The 19,063-nt window shown below is 39.5% G+C and overlaps 1 protein-coding gene across 2 annotated transcripts in view; it reads right to left on the bottom strand.

Moving 5' to 3' along the window:
• Window positions 1–19,063, bottom strand: part of SDCCAG8 (SHH signaling and ciliogenesis regulator SDCCAG8) — a 115,587-nt gene that overhangs the window by 2,996 nt on the left and 93,528 nt on the right. For both annotated transcript variants that reach the window (XM_069852415.1, XM_069852414.1), the window contains 2 exons: window positions 3,077–3,203; window positions 1,079–1,161 (listed from right to left, as the gene is read on the bottom strand). In XM_069852415.1, the coding sequence (XP_069708516.1) occupies window positions 1,111–1,161; window positions 3,077–3,203 (178 nt within the window). In that variant the 3' untranslated portion in view covers window positions 1,079–1,110. The remainder of the gene's footprint in view (window positions 1–1,078; window positions 1,162–3,076; window positions 3,204–19,063) is intronic.

Below are 19,063 nucleotides of genomic sequence, written 5' to 3'. Positions count from 1 at the left end.
TATTATTTTAAAGGCATGCAACTTGCTACTGAGAATGAGAAAGATATTTTCAAAAACTGTAGTATTTGTCTTGGTTACTCCTTCAACAAGGATGCTAAAAGCCTTTTAACTCCTGTTGCCTGTAAGGGAATTCAGTATATAGCAGGATCAGGTATTTCTCTTACGATGACATTTTTTACATGGACTTTAAACCTCAGAATTTTCCTTATAGTGTCAAACGAGTTTTCCATGAAAAAACAGACTCTCAACACCCCAGGCTGCAGCTGGATTTAAAGACTTCTATTTTTAACACTCTTTCTTTCTTTCTTTCTTCCCGCCTTCTTTCTCCCCCTACAGCAAACACTAATAGTAGAAATAAAAATTGCAGCGGGATTAACCTGAGTTTTGAAAACAAGCCCTATAAAGATTATAATTTGTCAGTGGTGTTTTATTTCCTCTAGGTCAGCTAGATTAAAATAAATTACGCAATTTTAAAATCTGTGACTTCTAAATTAAATAACTCCTACAAGTTATGTAGCAGCTCTAACTGTGTAACAGTACTGTGACTCCAACAGCACTTCTCCAAATACAACTACTTCTGTAATGTTTCTTTCAACACAACACTAAGTTTTATGACTTATTCCAAAATAAATTGTAGCCTTTCTGAAAAAATAGAGAGGATTCTGCTTCCTGAGAAGGAAAATACTACTGGAAGTGATAAAACTAACCAATTCCCACACAAAAAACAAACATTCAGGGATTATCCATACCAAAAAGTACTTATGGTAAAATCTGAATTACTGTAGAAGTTCACACCTTTCCCTCCAATTTAAATCTTTAAGATTATTTTTTTAATTATGTCAAGTAAATCTGTCTTTGCTGTGGCGTGCTTGTCCTAATTTTTAAGTGCTTGAAAAAAAGCCCAAAAAAACAAACACAAAAAGCTCCAGCAATTTCAAACCCCAAAATGTTTCACACACTTTCTTCTCCTTTTTGTCTTGAAGTGTTTGCCAGATTCAACCCACATCTGCAAATAGTTTTAGTCCTTTCCTCTCCCTCCCCTCTCTCTCTATATATAGGGTATAGAAAAAATACCTACTTCTGCTCGTTTCTCTTTATCCATCCAGGTTTTTACTTGATTCCATCTGTGTCCTGTTTGAGATCTGCATCCCATTTTTTTTCCTGAAATATGCAACTGCAGTTACTGGTGGCTTATGTTCCAAGATACAAAAGCACATTTAGGTTAGTGTATCTTACATCACTTTTAAAAGATCAGGTATGATTCCTCTTTTCCCCTTCCCCCCACCAAAAAAAAAGAATTATTATAAAGAAGAACTGTTGAACAATATAATAAAATAAGGAATATGATGCCACTTTTACCTGTGATGAACATTGATTCTGCAATTGCTTATTGTTTTATATACTTTCTACATTAACTACGTACATTTTCTGTAGTTAAAATTATCTCCCCTTTATTGCAAACTTTGTTTTTCTTAAACCGATTGTCTGATATTCCAGGCAGTTCTTTTGGGCTGAATTCCAATTCCCAGAGAATGACCGTTGCTTTAAATAGCTGCAAACAGATTTTTAGGACTAATTTTGTAATAATTTTTTTATATTCTCTTCTGAGTGTTCTCAAGTTAAAAAGTATCCTCTGGAGCACAATTAATTGGTAGCGAACATAAAGAAGGAAGGTTTTGTCAGTCAAGTCTTGATAAGAGTGTTATATCTGAAGGATTTTTTCCTCTCCTGTATAATTTTTGCACTTCTGCCCAACTTCATAAAAGCATGCTTGCTTCCAGATAAAATAGATTATCAATAACAAAATCCCTTGTGGATCACGTAATCTGTTCACATTACCAAGATTGCTTCCCTTAAAATAGAGATTTTAATTTTTTTTTCTGAACAACCACTTTCTTCAACTGTCTTATAGAGAGAACACTATGGTTGCTCTGAAATTTGCCAGTAGTTACTATATACTGATAACCTTACACTCTACTGAGCTACCACGTTTCTCTACTACAACAGGAAATTCTGTAAAATCAAAACACACTGACATGGTTAAAGACATATCAAAGTATGGATTTTATTCTTCCAGGTTAAATTTTTACTAAATTCCACAGCTGAATAGTCTACAGAAAATAGTATAATCTAAATATTTTCAAGTTCTAAGACAATTCACATAGTGTTTACTGCTAGCTGTGCTTCTGAACTGCATTTCCTACACTGAATGTCTTTGTTATCTTGTTAACAGAACTCCAGTTATCTTGGGGAAACTCACTAGTCTGCAAGTTAAAATACATCATGCTATGGTTGAATTAGTTCATTGACTTAGTCACAAAACAAGGGTTTGATTATTTGATAGTTTTACTGAAAATCTCATTCTGTGCTTGTTAGTTCTCCTTTTTCTAAAGCAAGTAAAAGAAAGACAAAGAAAAAACACCAAACAACACATCCCTCTTCCTTATTTCCAAAGCACTGACCGATGAAGAACAGTGCCCAAAGAAAAAAGCAACAGCAGCTCACAAGAAGCCACAGATTCCCAGAGATCACTTGAAGGAAGAGTCAGTTCTGCTAGAGATGTGGTGCAGTAATTAATGCTCAGACAGGCTGATTTCACATTCACCATCTCACTTAGGTAAGTAGTCATGGGGCAGCATGAAAGACAAATAACTTAAAAATAAGGTGGGGAACTTAAGTCTAGAAAATGTCATCAAGAAGCTCAAAGAAATTATCAACATCAAGCCACTGTTTAAACATTAATGTTGTTAAAGAATAGATTTCCCTTTTCTCTGAAAAAGGAACACAAAATCTGCTGATAAGAAATCTAGGAACTGTCACCAAGAATAACTTCTGCTGTTTTACTGTCACTTCAAAACACTTTCTTCATTCAGCTTAGGTTTAAGTGAGACTTGAGTCCAGCTACCAGTCTCTTTCCAACTGCATGGATTTTTATTTGATTTTTTTCATAAGGTAATGCCTTATTTAAAACAACAACAGCAACAAAACCCACCAGCTGAAATGAGACTGCCAGCAGATTTCTCTGCTAAAGCTGCAGAATATTCCCCTCAGACTTCCTTTTCTTTTGGCACAATACCTGTGTTCGCAGAAATTGCACCTCTTCTGTAAGCAGCTGCTTCTCTTTGAAGAGCTGATTCTGTTTGTTGAGCAACTCCACCAACTGCTGGGCAGTGGCCTGGCAGTGCTTGTCAAGCTGCTGTAACCTGGAAAATATAGATAAAAGAGTTGCAGAGCATCTGAAGCTGGAGTTCATGGTAGAAGCTTTGATGTTTACACTGGCAGGTGCAGTTCCCAGATGACAGAGCTTGGTCTGGTGTTTGGACTGAGGCTGAAGTATTACTCCTAGGGTGGGCATTCAATACCTCTTATCTTCACTCTTTAAATAAGCACTTTTAAAGGTCAGCACTTCTAGTTTAGAAGCCTTATCATGACATGACAGTGAATTTGCTTTGCCAATAAGTGACATGAGTAAAGACAACAGGACTGCATCCTGATACCTGTAGCTAAGCAAGCTGCACACTCCACAGCTGCTTCAAAAACCATCTTCCTGATATAGACACGCTAGCCCCGATTATAAACCCAGAAATCACAACTCACTGACAAACTGGGCCTAAAGCAACAAAAACTTATTTTCTGTCCACGGCTCTTTACAACCTGGTCAATGTCTAAAACTCATTACAGAATGCAACATTTATTTCACATAAGCTTAGTGTTAATTAGGCATGTCAGGATAGATCCTTCAATAGTGTAACAGAGATTCCTGAGGAAGGGTATAAAAAGCCCGTCACTCCAAAGGTCCTCCTCACCAGGGACTACAAGACAGAGGGAACACACTGGCAGGTATGAGAAGGAGCACACAGAGGCTGCCTTTGGCTTACACTTAAAAAACAAATGCTTGAGGTGGGGCAACACTGCTGTAAACAGGGCCACCACACCTTTACTTCTTTGATCACAAAACCTAGTATGGCTTGTTATGTCCCCAGTGACTGTTTATTACTTCTGACATGAAAAAATTAACAAGTCTACTTGGGACCTGCAGCAAGGGACATAAACACAAATAAGGTGGAATTTGTGTTTTTATATTAAATGCTTTTGATTCTTTAAATACAAATATCTTTAACTAGAAGGCCTTTTGGCTATCTTAGAAGCTTCTTCCCTTTAAATAACAGTAGTCCAGAGAAAAACTTACACATCTCAACACTGTGCACTTAGGGAGCATAAACCAACTCTGGTTTTGTCAGGGTTCAGTTCTGGATCTAAACTTTTCACGTGCTTGTGTAAACTATTGCTTGTACAATGCATTGAAATACAGCTTAAGCTGAACAAGGTTTTCAGGTTGTATCTCTTACACAGGCCGTGCTTTTAATGGAATTAGTTCTACACACACAATAAGGCATGTGATTTTTCTGAATTTTTCTATGTTCAGTTCCATGTGGTAGTTGTGACTTGTACAGCTGTCATAACTCAGCTAAGCTAATCACTCTGAATATTCACATTCTTAATTCTTTTCTTGGTAAAGAGCTAGCAAAACCTAGCTGAAACAAAACTGCCAAAATCTACGTCAAACCCAGTATTTAGTTATCTGTATCTGCCAGCCAACTTCTTTCAAATCAAACTACAACAATCATATAGCAAACACGGAACACCCATATTTCATAGTGTCCTGTTACTCTGCTAACACATCCTTGCAAAAGAGATTTGAGAAACTGCCATACCATCTCCTGGGGATCAGGACAAAAACTAAACACAGCTAGCTGCAAACAGTGACAGCTGGTTGTAAATGTCCAATGAAGCAATCAAAATCACCACTTTGATAGCACAGGATATTCTACTAAATACACACTTACACACGTTATGTATTTCACACTCCCTATACCTTCTGAACTATACCATGTTGGTACAGGATCTGTGTTTATGCTTCATTTCTTTAGTAAAGGTGACTTCAGAAGTATTGAACTTAAAAACCCAAACCCAAAATTATCTCAGACTCCCCCTTGTACTGTTCTTTGTTTTATTTTTAAAGAGAGTGGCTTTTCCACAAGCATCTTGCTCCCAGGGACTGCAAGATCGGCAGTATTGTTAGCTGGAGGCAACATCATGGTTTCAGACTGGAGGGCTGAGTTGTGCTCACTACTTTGCCGTTGATTTCCTTTAACTTGAGGAGGGTATGCGACCTAACTGCACTTCTTGATTCATAATAAAGACATCTCCCAGTCCTTTATCTCTAGAGTACTTATTCCTTTATAGCAGTACTGGTAGGAGGTGTAACTGGAAAGTGTTGAATTGAGACAGCCAAGGGAAGAACTCCAGTGCTGCCTCACCTATGCAGAGCCTTAACGCTATGAAATCCTGCTCATGCATGAGAGCGCAACTCAACAACTACCAACTACAGTCTGGATTCAGGCCCTTAGAATTAAAGTTTCTGCTGATTTCTACATTCAATTAATACTTTTCCCATTCTGCTAGTGTTTCAGTCTGTTATAAGAATAATTGTGGTCTTTGACAGACCTTCTTGCACAAAATTACTATAACTGGCAGCTAAGGGCATGGGCAAGTAGATAAACCCCTTAGCCCACATCTCTATATGTGAGCATCACTCATCACAGTGGTAGGGTCCATTCCAGCCACAAGAGCAAATGCGGCTGATGCAGCCTGAGGAGAGGCCCTTCCTTGGCGTCCTTCTCCTCTAGTGGGCATAAGGCTCCAGCTGAAGAGCCACCATTTCAGTGCGAGGAACCTCCTCCAGTTCTGGCACCCAGATAGAAGTAATTTCCAGCTCATGTGAATTTTACATCAAAACAACCCTTTGTATTACATACAGGCAGCCCATGCAAAGTTTAAAGACATTACAGTATACAGGCCTTAGTGTGTTCTGTTGTAAAGCCCTACATCCTTTCAGATCAAGCAAAGAGTGATTCACATAAACCACTGTTTTATAACTTCACTACTCATTGCATTACATTTAGATTGTTCCCTTGAACACAGGGAAAAAAGAGCATAGAATCATAGAATCCCTAGGTTGGAAAAGATTGTACCTGTCCGCTACTAAATCATATCCCTAAGCACTAAATCTACCCATCTTTTAAATACCTCCAGGGATGGAAACTCAATCACCTCCCTGGACAACCTATTCCAGTGCCCAATAACCCCTTCTGTGAAGAAATCTTTCCTTATGTCCAATCTGAACCTCCCCTGGTATGGATTCAGGCCATACCCTCTCACCCTAAAATGATGACACAGGCACAGTAGTGGGTTTGACTAGCAGGCTACAACTCCAATTTCAATTTTCATCTGTATTTATCTCCAGTGCTGGAGTACAGGGTTAATAACCTTCCTTTCTACAATTCTAGATCATGACGGATAAAGAGGGAGTAGTTCTAGTCAGCACAGATCTTGGTTGTGAATTCCCAAATTCTGTCTACCAGTCTGCTCTTCCAAAACTGCTGCCAAGCTGGCCCTTGGTCCGCACGCTGGGACTACCAGCCTGCTCTGGTGCATTCAGCTCCTGAGGACAGGCCCTGGGCCCTCTCACAGTATCTGCTATTACGTGTGACATGTGCAGCACAGCCACACATTCCCATATGCATTGTATCTGGCCTGCCTGCTGATCTCGTAAGTGATTCAAGATGAAAAATGAACAGCTCCACCCACATTCACTGTACTTCCCATATGTTACAACTGCACATCGATGCCTGCCATCATTTTTACAACTGGGTGACAGAACCTTCTGCACATTTTGCTAATATGAGTGAGTGAGTGAGTGAGTGAGTGAGTGAGTGAGTGAGTGAGTGAGTGAGTGAGGTTGCACGGTCACCACATTCACTGTGGCAACACCACCTTACCAGGCAAATGTGTACTGCGTCCTGAGTATTTGAATGACCACCATATCCTCGCCCTCCATTCCAAATGAGAGCATTTTTCCACCACAAGGGCAAGATCTGTTCAGTTGGGATGTCAGGTGACCATTCCTCCTTAGCCTAGGAGTGCTGAAGGACAGGAATTGTCCCCATTGCTCTGTCATGTTACTTCAAGGCACAAGGTGAAGACACACAGCTCTTGAACCACATTACATTCGGACTACTCATAGGACAATCCAGCACTAAGGAGTAAGTTCTCATTTAGGAATAATATTATCCTGAACATAATTTTCTATTAAACACACTAAACTAAAGTTCCTGTTTCTATATGGAGGCAGTTAAGGGGCAGCTTTGAGGGACAAAAGGTTCCACAAGAGAAGAACAAAACTGAAGCATCACAAGCTGTAATGAATGCTTCAAGGTAAATGCTTTGCTCTGATCCTCATTACTTGAGCTCATATGTAGCCTTATGTTAGAATGGCTCCAAGCTACCTTGCTACTTTGTGCAGCTACATCTTGCAGAAGATTATACCTCTCACAGCAGTAAAATTTGGATCTGAGACTAGGCTATGCAGTAGCCTGCATAAAAATGAAAGAAAAATCACACAGGTTATGTTACATTTTGACAGCTATGGGTAGACCACCACTGCAAGGACCTGCAGAAACTATGTGAAACATCAAACAAAAGCAGAGCTTTAGCATCAAGGTGAATTCATAGAATAGTGTTGGAAGGGACCTCAAAGATCATCTAGTTCCAGCCCCCCTGCCATGGGGACATCCCACTAGATCAGGTTACCCAAGGCCCCATCCAACCTGGCCTTGAACACCTCCAGGGCTGGGGCAGCCACAACCTCCCTTGTCAACCTGTTCCAGTGTCTCACCACTCTCACGGTGAAGAAATTCTTCCTAATGTCTAGTCTAAATCTGCCCTTATATCCATTCCCCCTTGTCCTATCACCACAAGCCTTTATGAATAGTCTCTCTCCAGCTTCCACTCCACAGAATAAACTTCCATTGCATTCTACACCACAAAGCTGGACTAGCACCCACTGTGTTACATTTTTCTGCAGCCTACACAAAACCAAAAACTTCCTTCTTTTCTACAAAGACCCATTGCCAACGCAGGGGCACCCACAAGGCTCCAGCTGCAAGCTCCCTGCCCTGGGGGGCTCACAGGTCCATTAATCCACAGACAACTGTGAGCAGTGAAGGGAAAAGCTGATATAACCTGTCAGCCCTCCTCTGGGTTTTAAAGTTGATTTGGAAGAAATTAATAAACAAGGATCTGTGGGCAGCGTCCAGCCAGCCAGCAGTGGGGATCAGTCCTTGATACAGCAGAGGCATTAGAAGGTTATTTACTCTTTCAGCACAGTTGGGTTACTGATGTAAAACATTTTCACTCTACTCCACGCAGCTGAATTTGCTGAAATGGCATGATTGGATTGCAGCAACCTGCAGCAGCTAAATCACCAAATCCAATAACCATGCTGCATTTACTGGCACACATCTTAATTAGGTTTTAATACATGTAATCTGATAACTACTTCTGGCCAGCCAGAGCAGAACTGTCAGAGCAAAAGGGCTGTTATTGAGTGGCTGGTCCGGCGTGCTGCCGCTGCTGACTCCCTGCTGACCCCACCGAAGGCCCCCATCTGCCGGTTGCCATGGTAACGGAGGGCAGCCCATTGTGCGAAGCAGCCACCAGGCTGGGTGCTGCTGCTGCTGGGCACCCCATGGCAATCCCAGGGTGCCAGCCACCCACAGGGACCACCAGGACCAGGGCTGCGGCTCTGCAGGCAAAGGGGCACCAGGGCGCAGCTTCTCCTCTCCCGCAAAACTACCCAAACCCATAATCACAAGAATACATTACTGTGCAGCAAACTGCCATTAAAAACCATTTCCTTTGTCAGGGTGAGGGTACCAAGGTACTAGCTTCTCATGTCGCTCTCGTGTTGCTTGTTTGCCTGCAGGTGGACACAGTGATCTGAGGCTGCTTCTGGTTACAAGGGGGAAAAATCAAGGGCAATGTCCCGGGCCCCCACCATGCTGTGGAGATGCAACTGGAAGGGACTCTGCCCCAACACAAAGTCAATGTCAGGATATACCTGCTTTTATAATTTTTTTTCAAGACATCCTACAAATTTGCTATCACACACTAAAGTGACAGGAAGTGTTTGAGTTGTAGTATTTAACAGATAACTGTAGTACAACACATTAAAGGATTTTAAATTTCTACATTAAAATAGTCAAGAGACAGGAAATGCCAGAGCAAAGGTTGGCTGTACAGCTCTTTCCACCCTGGCTCCCACTTCTGCTGCTGTTTTCCTTGCTGGCCTTGCTGATCTCTTCCCAAGGCAATTAACCAGCATGACCCTGCTGAACAGTTCCAGCCTAAACCATATTTTTTGCCATGCCTAATGAGAACACAAATAAATTCATCAGTATCTTATAACAAGAAGCATCACACAACCTTAAATACAAACTCCAGTGATCACAGCCACTTCCTGATGCAGACAGAGCAGGCACTGCCTAAGGTAACCTCCTGCTATATACAAATCAGTGACTAGGCTTGCTTTGCCTATTTGAGGATCTTGGAAAGACGGATTTACTACCATGCAAAGAGTTAAGGTGTACAGCTGGTGCTCACAGGTGAGCTTGCTTCTGCAGCCGCAACTGCCCCAGCTGCTGTCCCTCCTTGCACAGATCCTCTCTGCTTCCCACCTCAGCTCCACTACCTTTCCACCTTCACTTTTCATAGCAAAAGTGATGTTATCTTTTTCATAAAGACAGCAAAACTTATATTCATCACCTCTGCAAACAACTAGGACATTTAAACCAGTAGTAACATTAGTTCTCATATGAGCAACCTGCATCTTCATTGTGGTTTATGGTATTGACAAATTCACATAGAAAATTTTGAGGTAATTAAATAAGAGTTTACAAATTTAGAAATGCAGGCAAACAGCAAATTACCTCACCAAAGTTTCACTAGTGTCCTAAATTGCTATTTACTGAAGATCTTGACCCACAGATCAGGACCTTGAGACAATCTTGAGTAGTAGCATCTCCAAGAAGTCTCCATATGCTCCCCAAATTTAAAAGGAAACATCTATCCTATCCATCCTTTAACTGAACTCCATTCTCCTTCTGGCCTCAAAAGTAAAGCACTATGATCTACCTTTCTCGTGCTAATGAAAGATACAAAGCATAAGAGAAAACATTACACAAACAAACAAGTCATAGTAGTGAATAGGATCTAAGGATAGTGAATGAGCCTCTCCTTCTGTCACACTGCAAGTCCTGATTTTTAACAGGACACGGGGTGACAGTTTAAGGTACACCAAAGCAAGTTTCTGTGGCATTTCCCACCTTCTAAAATCCCTATCAAAATCCTACTGTCACATAAAAGGCCTAGACTGTCATTTGTTCAGGCAGAGAAGGAATGCACTTTAAGCTTAGTAAGGTAAGAACTTGCCTGCACTACAGGCAGAACAAACTCTTCCAACTTATGTTAGCAGATGGTAACTAGAGATTAACATCCCTTGCATAGTTTGGAATAAGACACCTAAGAAAATGTTCACATTTCACCATGAAACCCTATACCCAGGTGGTTCTTTACTTCTTAATATTATTTTTTTAATTTTTACGTGTATTGGGTAACCTTTAAATTCCTTTTTACTAAAGGTCCTCTTAATTTTTCCCCATACTTGTAAAGAAGTGCCTATATTACAACTTCTCCAAGAACATAACCACATGCCATGATAACAATTAAAAATAGGGTTTAATTAAAAGCTTACTTAGGAACAGTAGCTTCCCTTTGCTTCAGATGTCATCACTGACAATTAGAATATCTCTTCACTTCCACAGCTGGCTCAACAGGTTAAACAAATAGATCATGTAGGTAACCTGAGCCTGGATCTATTCCTGGGCTTCTAACAGCTCATGTTTAACATGCAGCAGAGAGAACATTATCAGCTTGCTCCTCAGTAAGGGGGTGTACCAGCTGGGCTTAGGTGATACGATGGCCACTTTTAGTCCTCCTGGGTTTTGACAGGAAGGAAATCATGAAAGAGAATGGACAGCAGGCCAGAAAAGATAAGGGTGAAAGCTTCACTAATGTCTATTTGTGTCTGAATCCCCAGGCTGAAGAGAGTGTTTCCTCCTTTAAAGGAATTCAAAATAACACAATCTAGGCTAAGAATATGAACTCTGGATCAGGCTTATGCTAGAGAAAAATATTTCTGGTTACTATTTGCTGCCTATTGCTGAGAAAAGTTTAATAAAGCAAAACATTTAGGCTGCCTATTGCTTTAGAGTGCTGTAAAAAACACTTTAGGAAAAAAAATGGGGGGGGACACGACAATTTGCATCAGAAATAATCATTATAATCTTGCAATATTATAGTCTCTATTTTTTTTTTCCAATATGTTCACCTGTCTCTGATTTTGTTATGTGCTGAACAAAACTGATTTTGCAAAATTTCTCCATCAGGAAACAGCCTTGATAGTGTTAAGATATGCACACCTGTCAAGGTTTCAGAAGTGCCCTCCCCATTTATAAGGATCATTCTGCAAGGTATATATATGTGTATTACTGAAATAATTTCTCCTGCTCTTGTTTTGCTAGTTACATCAATTTTTGTGGTTGTTGTATATTTTATAAATGTCCGTTTTCCCTACTGCTTACTCTGATTCCTCTTATTTCTTTTATTATGAGACAAACTTGAAGCTGTACAGAATGCTAGTTATTGTCCACACAAAACAATCACTATATTTCAGTCAGAGAGACTGAGATTTTTTTCATGTAATCTGCCCAGTCTGAACTCTTTCTTTCAGAAACACTTTGCCTTTAAAAAGAAATTCCCAGTGTGAACCTCATCAGAAGCGACATGTAACAGACAGTACATGTGGTGTTTGGGCAGGCAGCAGAGAATTGAAAAAGAACGCTTCACTTTTTCTATCCCATAGCATGTGCAGAATGTACATGTGGCCCAAGCTGACATCAGGCATTTGAAGCAAAAAAACTGCTAAAAGCATCAGCTTCTGTTAATTTAATTTGTCAGACATTGTCTTAATTAAAAAAATACTACTGCTAGAAAGGGTAGTGCAGCTGAGCTACAACTGCTTCAGTTGTTTCTGACAGTTGCAATTGCAGACAAACAGAAGAGCTTTGGGTTCAGTCCTGCTGTCCTCACTGAGCCCAGGCTATAGCTGCAACCAGCAAGGACTGCAGGCTCTGTATTACAGAGAGCATAAAACTTCCATTTATAGCTATTAGTACCTGTGTATGAAAGGTAAAACGTTCCTCACTAGTGACCTTGAAATGGGAGCTCAGCAGTGCAAAATACAGTCCTGACTTGCTTATCTGCAAGGGAGTCTACCCAGTTTAGTAACTATACCACAGTCCTTTGAAAATGTTCTTCAGCATAAAATCAAGCCTGCTCTACTGTATAGTTTGACCACTATAAAAATAAGCTATAAAAACCAAAGTGTTAAATACCTACGTAGGGGTCACTCATTAGCTCCTTTGCTTAAACCCCATCACTCTTATTTTCCACACCTGAAGTGCAAATAAGGCCCTCTTTCCAGTCTATTTCAAACCTGCCTTTAAGCTCTGACAGGTGATACACATTTGCTTGATTTCAGAGTTCACAGAGGTTTATTGTAGTTTTCATAAATTACAACAAAAGTAATGATAGATACGAGATTCGGATGGTGTGTCGTTTTATGCTAGTAACAAACAAAAGGAAGAATACATCTTTATATTGATGACAGAGATGATTTTTCTCTGCAGCATATTCAGATAGATGTTTTCCATTAGTGCTGTTTGGCCAAACAAGCTTGTTCCCACCTTGCAAGGAACTGCTGCTGTCACATAATGCAGTACTTTGGACCAGGGCTGTATCCACTTGTGAGCAGCCCCAACCTCCCCAGGTCCCTTGGTACACCATAAAGTAGTTCTGCGTAGACTGAAGGGAGAGTCACAGCATCAAGAAAAGACCAGGTCGGGGAAGGTAACATGGAAGACCAAATTGAAGGGTGTTAGTGAAGTTTAAGAAGAAAGACTTTTTGTATTGAGAAGGCATGACAGGAATGGAGTTTCATCCTGAGAAACCAGAAGTTTTCCAGAAAAATGAGAAAAGCTGAGCAGTACTATCAGCCCACCTTCATGGAGTTCAGCTCTTGTGAACAGAGAGGTCTCTTGATGCTTTCATAGAATCACAGAATCACCAGGTTGGAAGAGACCCACTGGATCATCGAGTCCAACCATTCCTATCAAACACTAAACCATGCCCCTTAGCACCTCGTCCACCCGTGCCTTAAACACCTCCCTGGGCAGCCTGTTCCAGTGCCCAATGACTCTTTCTGCGAAGAATTTTTTTCCTAATGTTTTTCCTAATTTTTTCTTTGTTTTGCATTACATTAAAGACACTGTGAATCTGCACGTGAAGTTAGTGAAAACTGCAATTGCTTAGAAGCCCAGGCATCCTGCCATAGTAAGACTACCAGCAGCTTCCAGTAGAATTCTTTCCGTCCACAGCTGTGCATGTGCTTGCAGAGTCTTCCATTTCCACCCTATTTTAATTATTGTCAAAAATTCTAGAAAACAATCAGTCTTTTCTACAAGTTGAAATAGGTGTATTATTAATTTTCTTGACACATCTTCAATGTAACTATAATAAGAGTACTTTCCCCTTAGATTACATCAGAAGGTCTTGCTTAATTTTGTTAGCTAAATTATGCTTTTCTCATATTATTTCACCATGTTCTAGTCACTCAGTGATAAGTAATGGTAACAGTTTTGTGAAACAAATGCTTAAACAAGAAAGCTCAGAAGTCTTAATATGCTTTTTGGAGCTGAACATTCTCACTCACATAAGTAGTTAGACAATGAAAATTAAGCGCCAAAAGCAAAATAAGAAAACAAAGCTGTGTCTCATTGTTTAAAGATAACTATGGGTTTTGTTCTTCTGAGTAGGAAATGGAAGACAAACACATATGCAAAAGGTGAAGCAAGAGACCCAGTCAAACAATTACATGTCTTTCTAGACTTGGTAACCTCTGGTACTGCTGCAGCAGCACTCATTACTCCAATTCTGCTATTGGAAAACCTACACAGAGAAAGGAACATTTTTGAAACAAATGCACACTTCTAATAACATACACCATGATGCTGGTGAACTCACATGCTAACATGGCCCAGAAAATGGCCTGGGTTTCTGAAAGACTGTGAAAGCTCAGCAGATGTCCCGAGAGAGTCCAAGGTCCCCACTGGGACTCACTGGTCCAATCCCACTCCTCCTCAACAGCCACTGCATGAGCCTTCCAGAGAGATACTGGTGGGCTTGGCACAGCTCCTGGTGGACAACTGTCCACCTCACACCTGGTTCAGCCTTGGCTGAGGCGAGGTAATGAACAGGCTGACAAAATGAACCTAAAGTCTCCCTCTCAAGGGAGGGAGGCTACTTTTGATCAGTGTTGAGCAACATATGCAGGCTTGAGCAGGGGGGCATACAGGCAGCTCAGGAAAAAATGTATGCTGCTGTAACTAAACTGCAGATTAAGCTGAGAACTGCTGTTTCCTAAGCTCCAGATAAGAAGCCTTCTGGAGAGTAAGAAAGAAATTAAAGAGAAAAGAGACTGGTAATTTTACTTTTACTTTTAAGTTACTGTGAATTTAGGCTATGTTAAAACAGCATTTATCTCAGTTTAAGATAGTATATTTTTCAGCAGAGATGCTCAGTAGGGATGATGCTTCTGTAGTTAATGGTTTGTTTCTAATGACTCTAAAACCATAATGCTAACTGCTCAGCAAGTATCTACCTATGAATGAATATCTGGGCATCCCTCATGTTACCTCCTTACATAAAAATTGTGATATGGGATCATAATGTACTTAAAGTCTCTTCATATGACATAATCCTAATTTTATTGAATACCTTTACTGCATCATCAGCTTTTTAATTTCCTTTGAAACAAATAGTATTGTGGAGATAGTACAGCTGTAAATGCAGTTTTAAGAGGCCTGATTTTGTTGAGACATACAGGGAAGTTTAGAGTTCTATTGTGTGACAGTAGAGAAATTACTAAAACCTATTTCTGTTACAGATCTGGAATGAAAAGCTTTCATCCTGATCCAGAATAGCTCCATGAGCTATAACATAAACTACAGAGACTTCTGTACAGCACACAAAATTCCACCAAGAGCCCAATCCTGTGTTGCTAAAAAAAACAAAACAAATTTTGCCTTTAATAGAAGCAGGCCCCTTGTTTGCATAAAGAGCAACATGTCAAAGAGAATATGAATGCCAAGCTGGTACATTATAGCCACAAGCACAATAGCCCAAATATTGTTTTTAACTAAGCATCCCAGAGAGACCAGTTTCCCCCAAAATCTGGGCATCGGCTAAAAAGTCAATGAAAGTGTTCACGAAGGATGCAGGAAATTTGCAGAAGGGCACAAGCTTCTAATTTCAAAGAGAGGGAAACTGTGTTTTCATTATAAAAAATGGGGGTGTGAAAAAACCCTAACCACGCAATAGCTCTCTTTCAAGTATAAAGTTCAGAATTATATCTCCCAAGTTTCCTGTACATTAAAAGAAGAACATGAAATAACGACATAAAAATCCTACACAAAAAAACAACAAGCAAGGATGAAGCAGTACCCGCCTGGGGGCCAATTGCCTCTCCAGCAGCGGTAAGGCTGTTACTAGGCTTGCAGTACCATTTGTTCCATTACACAATCTCCTGAAGCCTTTTACAGAGAGCTAAAACAACTGCCTGTACCAACACGACACATGGCTTTCCATCCCGACTCTTTGCTAATCCAGACGCTCCAACCATCTTTCTTTAAGATGCCATATGGTTGGCAGAAGCCTGTAGATCTAGCAGCACATCTGCTTGTATGTTACTTCTCCCCTCCAACTCCCCCCTCCACACCACAAACGAGAGAGCAAATAATTATTTAACATGTAACCAGTTAAACTGCATTTAAAGAGGACGGGAACTATTTAGTGCTAGGTATTTTAAAAACAGAGATAGTTGCAGAAGATTGTTTGTCTCTGAGTGATCTGAGAAATACAGAGAAACAAAACAAAGAAATGAAAATCACATAGGCAAAATGATTGCTACATTTGAATTATTTAAATGACTGCCATTTCAGACCTTATGCCTGAAGATTTATTTCCCACGTTAGTGAGCCACTGAAGAATGGACTGAATTTTCTTTCTGCTTTTGTCAGAGGTGAATCAGACAAGCAGACTAGGAAACTATAATACACCGAATCATGCTTTGTTAAGCAAGCAGAGTGAATCTGTATGCTAATGACTCTGCAGGAATATACTGACACACTGATTTTTTTGGTGTGATGAGCAAAGATTATTGACACTGTTGAAATCCTGGTTGCACTGGCATGCAGGCATCCAGGTTGTGTCTTTAAAATCCAGACACTAGGACGACAGGCTGCAAAAATAATTTTGTTTGTGATGAGTTATCATTTGACCATTTATGACATAATTGACTCTAACAGAAAAGAAAATATACACTTTGGAGCCCCAAATTTAAAAAAAAAAAAAAAAGACCTAGAACATAGAAATTATAAAGAAATGTTTCTATAAAACCTTCATTGATCACTCTGTGATGAATAACCATCTCTGTCAACAAAGGACAGGCAGAGAGAGAAATGTGTAAAGATAGACAGCACAATTTTGCAACTCTGTTGAGGATTTGCAGCACCTTTTGTTCTGAAACACTTATTTCCTCATTCAACTTTTCATGCATTAGTAAAATAAGACATGAAGGAGATAAAAGATAACAGCTCCACCTCAAATGACGCTCACATGTATTGTCTGTGTGACTGTCTGTGCAGTGAGGAGTATGTAGCCTAAGGACCATGAAGCACATGTGTATGTTCTAGCCATTTTCAAGAACAATAGAAAGTAGACCTTTATTTGCTCCAAGTAGTCTCCCTATATCAACTCTCCATTGCAAGAAGCACAGAACATTTCTCTTTTCTACACAAAATCAGCTTTCCTTATAATATGGAAATATTTGTGTTTGACTAGATAACGTACAAATAGGTTTTTCCCCTCAGCTATTTGGGAGTTAGAGTTCCTGAACAAATGAAGTAGAGACTGTGTCCTACCCTCAGAGAAAGAACAGACCAATGCTGAGGCTTAGGTTCAAACTAGCACTTTGGAGGACACAACACTTGGTTTCTAAACTTTTTATTTATGGCTAGTACTTGCTTTTTCTCTCCTTTTCTGCCTCAAGGCATTTTTAAAATTCATCCAAATTACTTTGTATAGTTTTAAATAAAACCAAAATTTAAAACCTATCTCCTCCCGCATTTCCACTTCTCTTTCCTCTTTCTTAAGAAAAGGATGAAAAAACTTGAATTTCAAAATGTAAAATGTGGCAGTGTATTCAATGATGTAGCAATTTAGCTGAGTTTAAAGTTGAAAAGGCTTGATTTACCAGCTGTAATAAATGAAGAACATACATATGCAACTACAGATTAATACATAACTACAGATTAAGATTTCACTTAGTCCTATGCGTACTCTTCAAAACATACAAATTACAAAATTATGTTAAAAACTAAACCAACAAAAACCCTCCGCAGCTTCTTGGAAGAATCTCTTCAGATATTCTTGTCTGTTCAACACATGTTTCTGATCACTAATCAATTTTCATTTCAGATGTTAATAACCAGGCTTGGCCCAGTTGCCCCAATCTTCTTAGAGGACTCTGGGAGATGAGAGAGAAATGCTTTTCCAATCATCTGATTGTACACGTTAACTATCTTTATTTTCCTTGCATTTTCCTGAAAGATTATTAATAAACTCGATAAGACTTAATGAAACTAAAAATGTCTGGTTTATCCATTGAACTGCTTTGGATTGTAAAGCAATAGTCAACCCAGTAAAATTACTTCTGAACTGATAAGGTCAAAACCAATCTATGACCATATTTGTCATGTCTCTGAACATCAGCTGTGACAGAAGTTCAAGATGATGATGTGCTTGGAGAGCTGTTCCACAGGCCCTCTCACCCCACACTAGTCCCTTACCAAGTTCCAGTATCACCCTCACTTCATTAAAAGCCCATACAAACATCAGAAACAGAATTTCAGAAACATAGGAGGTGGCCAACAACAGGTCTTTTGCATATGTCAAACAAACACTGGATTAAGCATTTCAGAATTTAATGTTTATTGTTTAGGCAAAAATTAAGGTCCTATAGTTAGGCATGAGAGAGGAAATGAACTTTGTATAGGTGCTCCATCTTCCTGGGCCAGAAGAAGTGACTGAAAAGAAACCACGTGTGAAACCTAGGGCAAGACCTTCTGCAAATTGTCTGTTGTAGGAATAATGTAAATGCTGCATGATTTCTTATTGCTTGCAGGCTAAGAAAAAATAATATACTTTATTCTCTTGACAAGCAATGGAAAACTATGAGGGTGCAGTGCATGTCAAGAACTTCTTACTTGACACTAGAGTGTAATTGCAGTGCTTCTTACACAGTTTCACACTTAATGATTTCTGATCTAAACTACCAAAGAATTCACTACATTGGACCACTTAAGAGAAAGATTGGGCCTGATGAATAATCCACTATCACACCTTGGTCATCGCTACGAATGCAAAATAAGTGGGTTTTGAGTTGGTTTGTTTGCTTTTTTTTTTTAATTTTTTTTCTGGAGGGAGGAACATGAGTTTTTTTAAACTTTTTAAAGAAAAGACAGTTCTTATTATATGGAATAATCAAGATTATAAAACAGGTTTAAAGCTTATGTTATTCATATTCCAGCCATATCTGCAATATCTGATATAATAATTGTAAATCACCTACACAGTTTTATTGGGCACTTCATTTGCATCTTGTAGAAACAACAGAATTTCTAGAGTAATTTGTAGAAATAATAGAACGCTTTCCCTCTTTTAAAACAAAGAGAAATGGCGAATTCAAAGCAGAATGCCTTCAATTTGAAAAGGACTACACCGACAAGTGGTGATATTAGCAAGGGAATTGATTTCTTCCTTCATAACCATATGAACACCATTAGACACTCATTACCAAAACAGAAAGCCTAGAACCACTGCACTGAAAAATGATCACACTTCATTCTGGCAGTTTTAATTTTGCAACTCCTGTTTTAGTTTAATTTCTAGTTCTGGATGGTGACTTCATGTACGTAATTTTAGG

Source organism: Phaenicophaeus curvirostris, chromosome 2 (assembly GCF_032191515.1).
Source record: "Phaenicophaeus curvirostris isolate KB17595 chromosome 2, BPBGC_Pcur_1.0, whole genome shotgun sequence".
NCBI lineage: Eukaryota > Metazoa > Chordata > Aves > Cuculiformes > Cuculidae > Phaenicophaeus > Phaenicophaeus curvirostris.
This window is presented reverse-complemented; position numbering and strand designations above follow the sequence as displayed.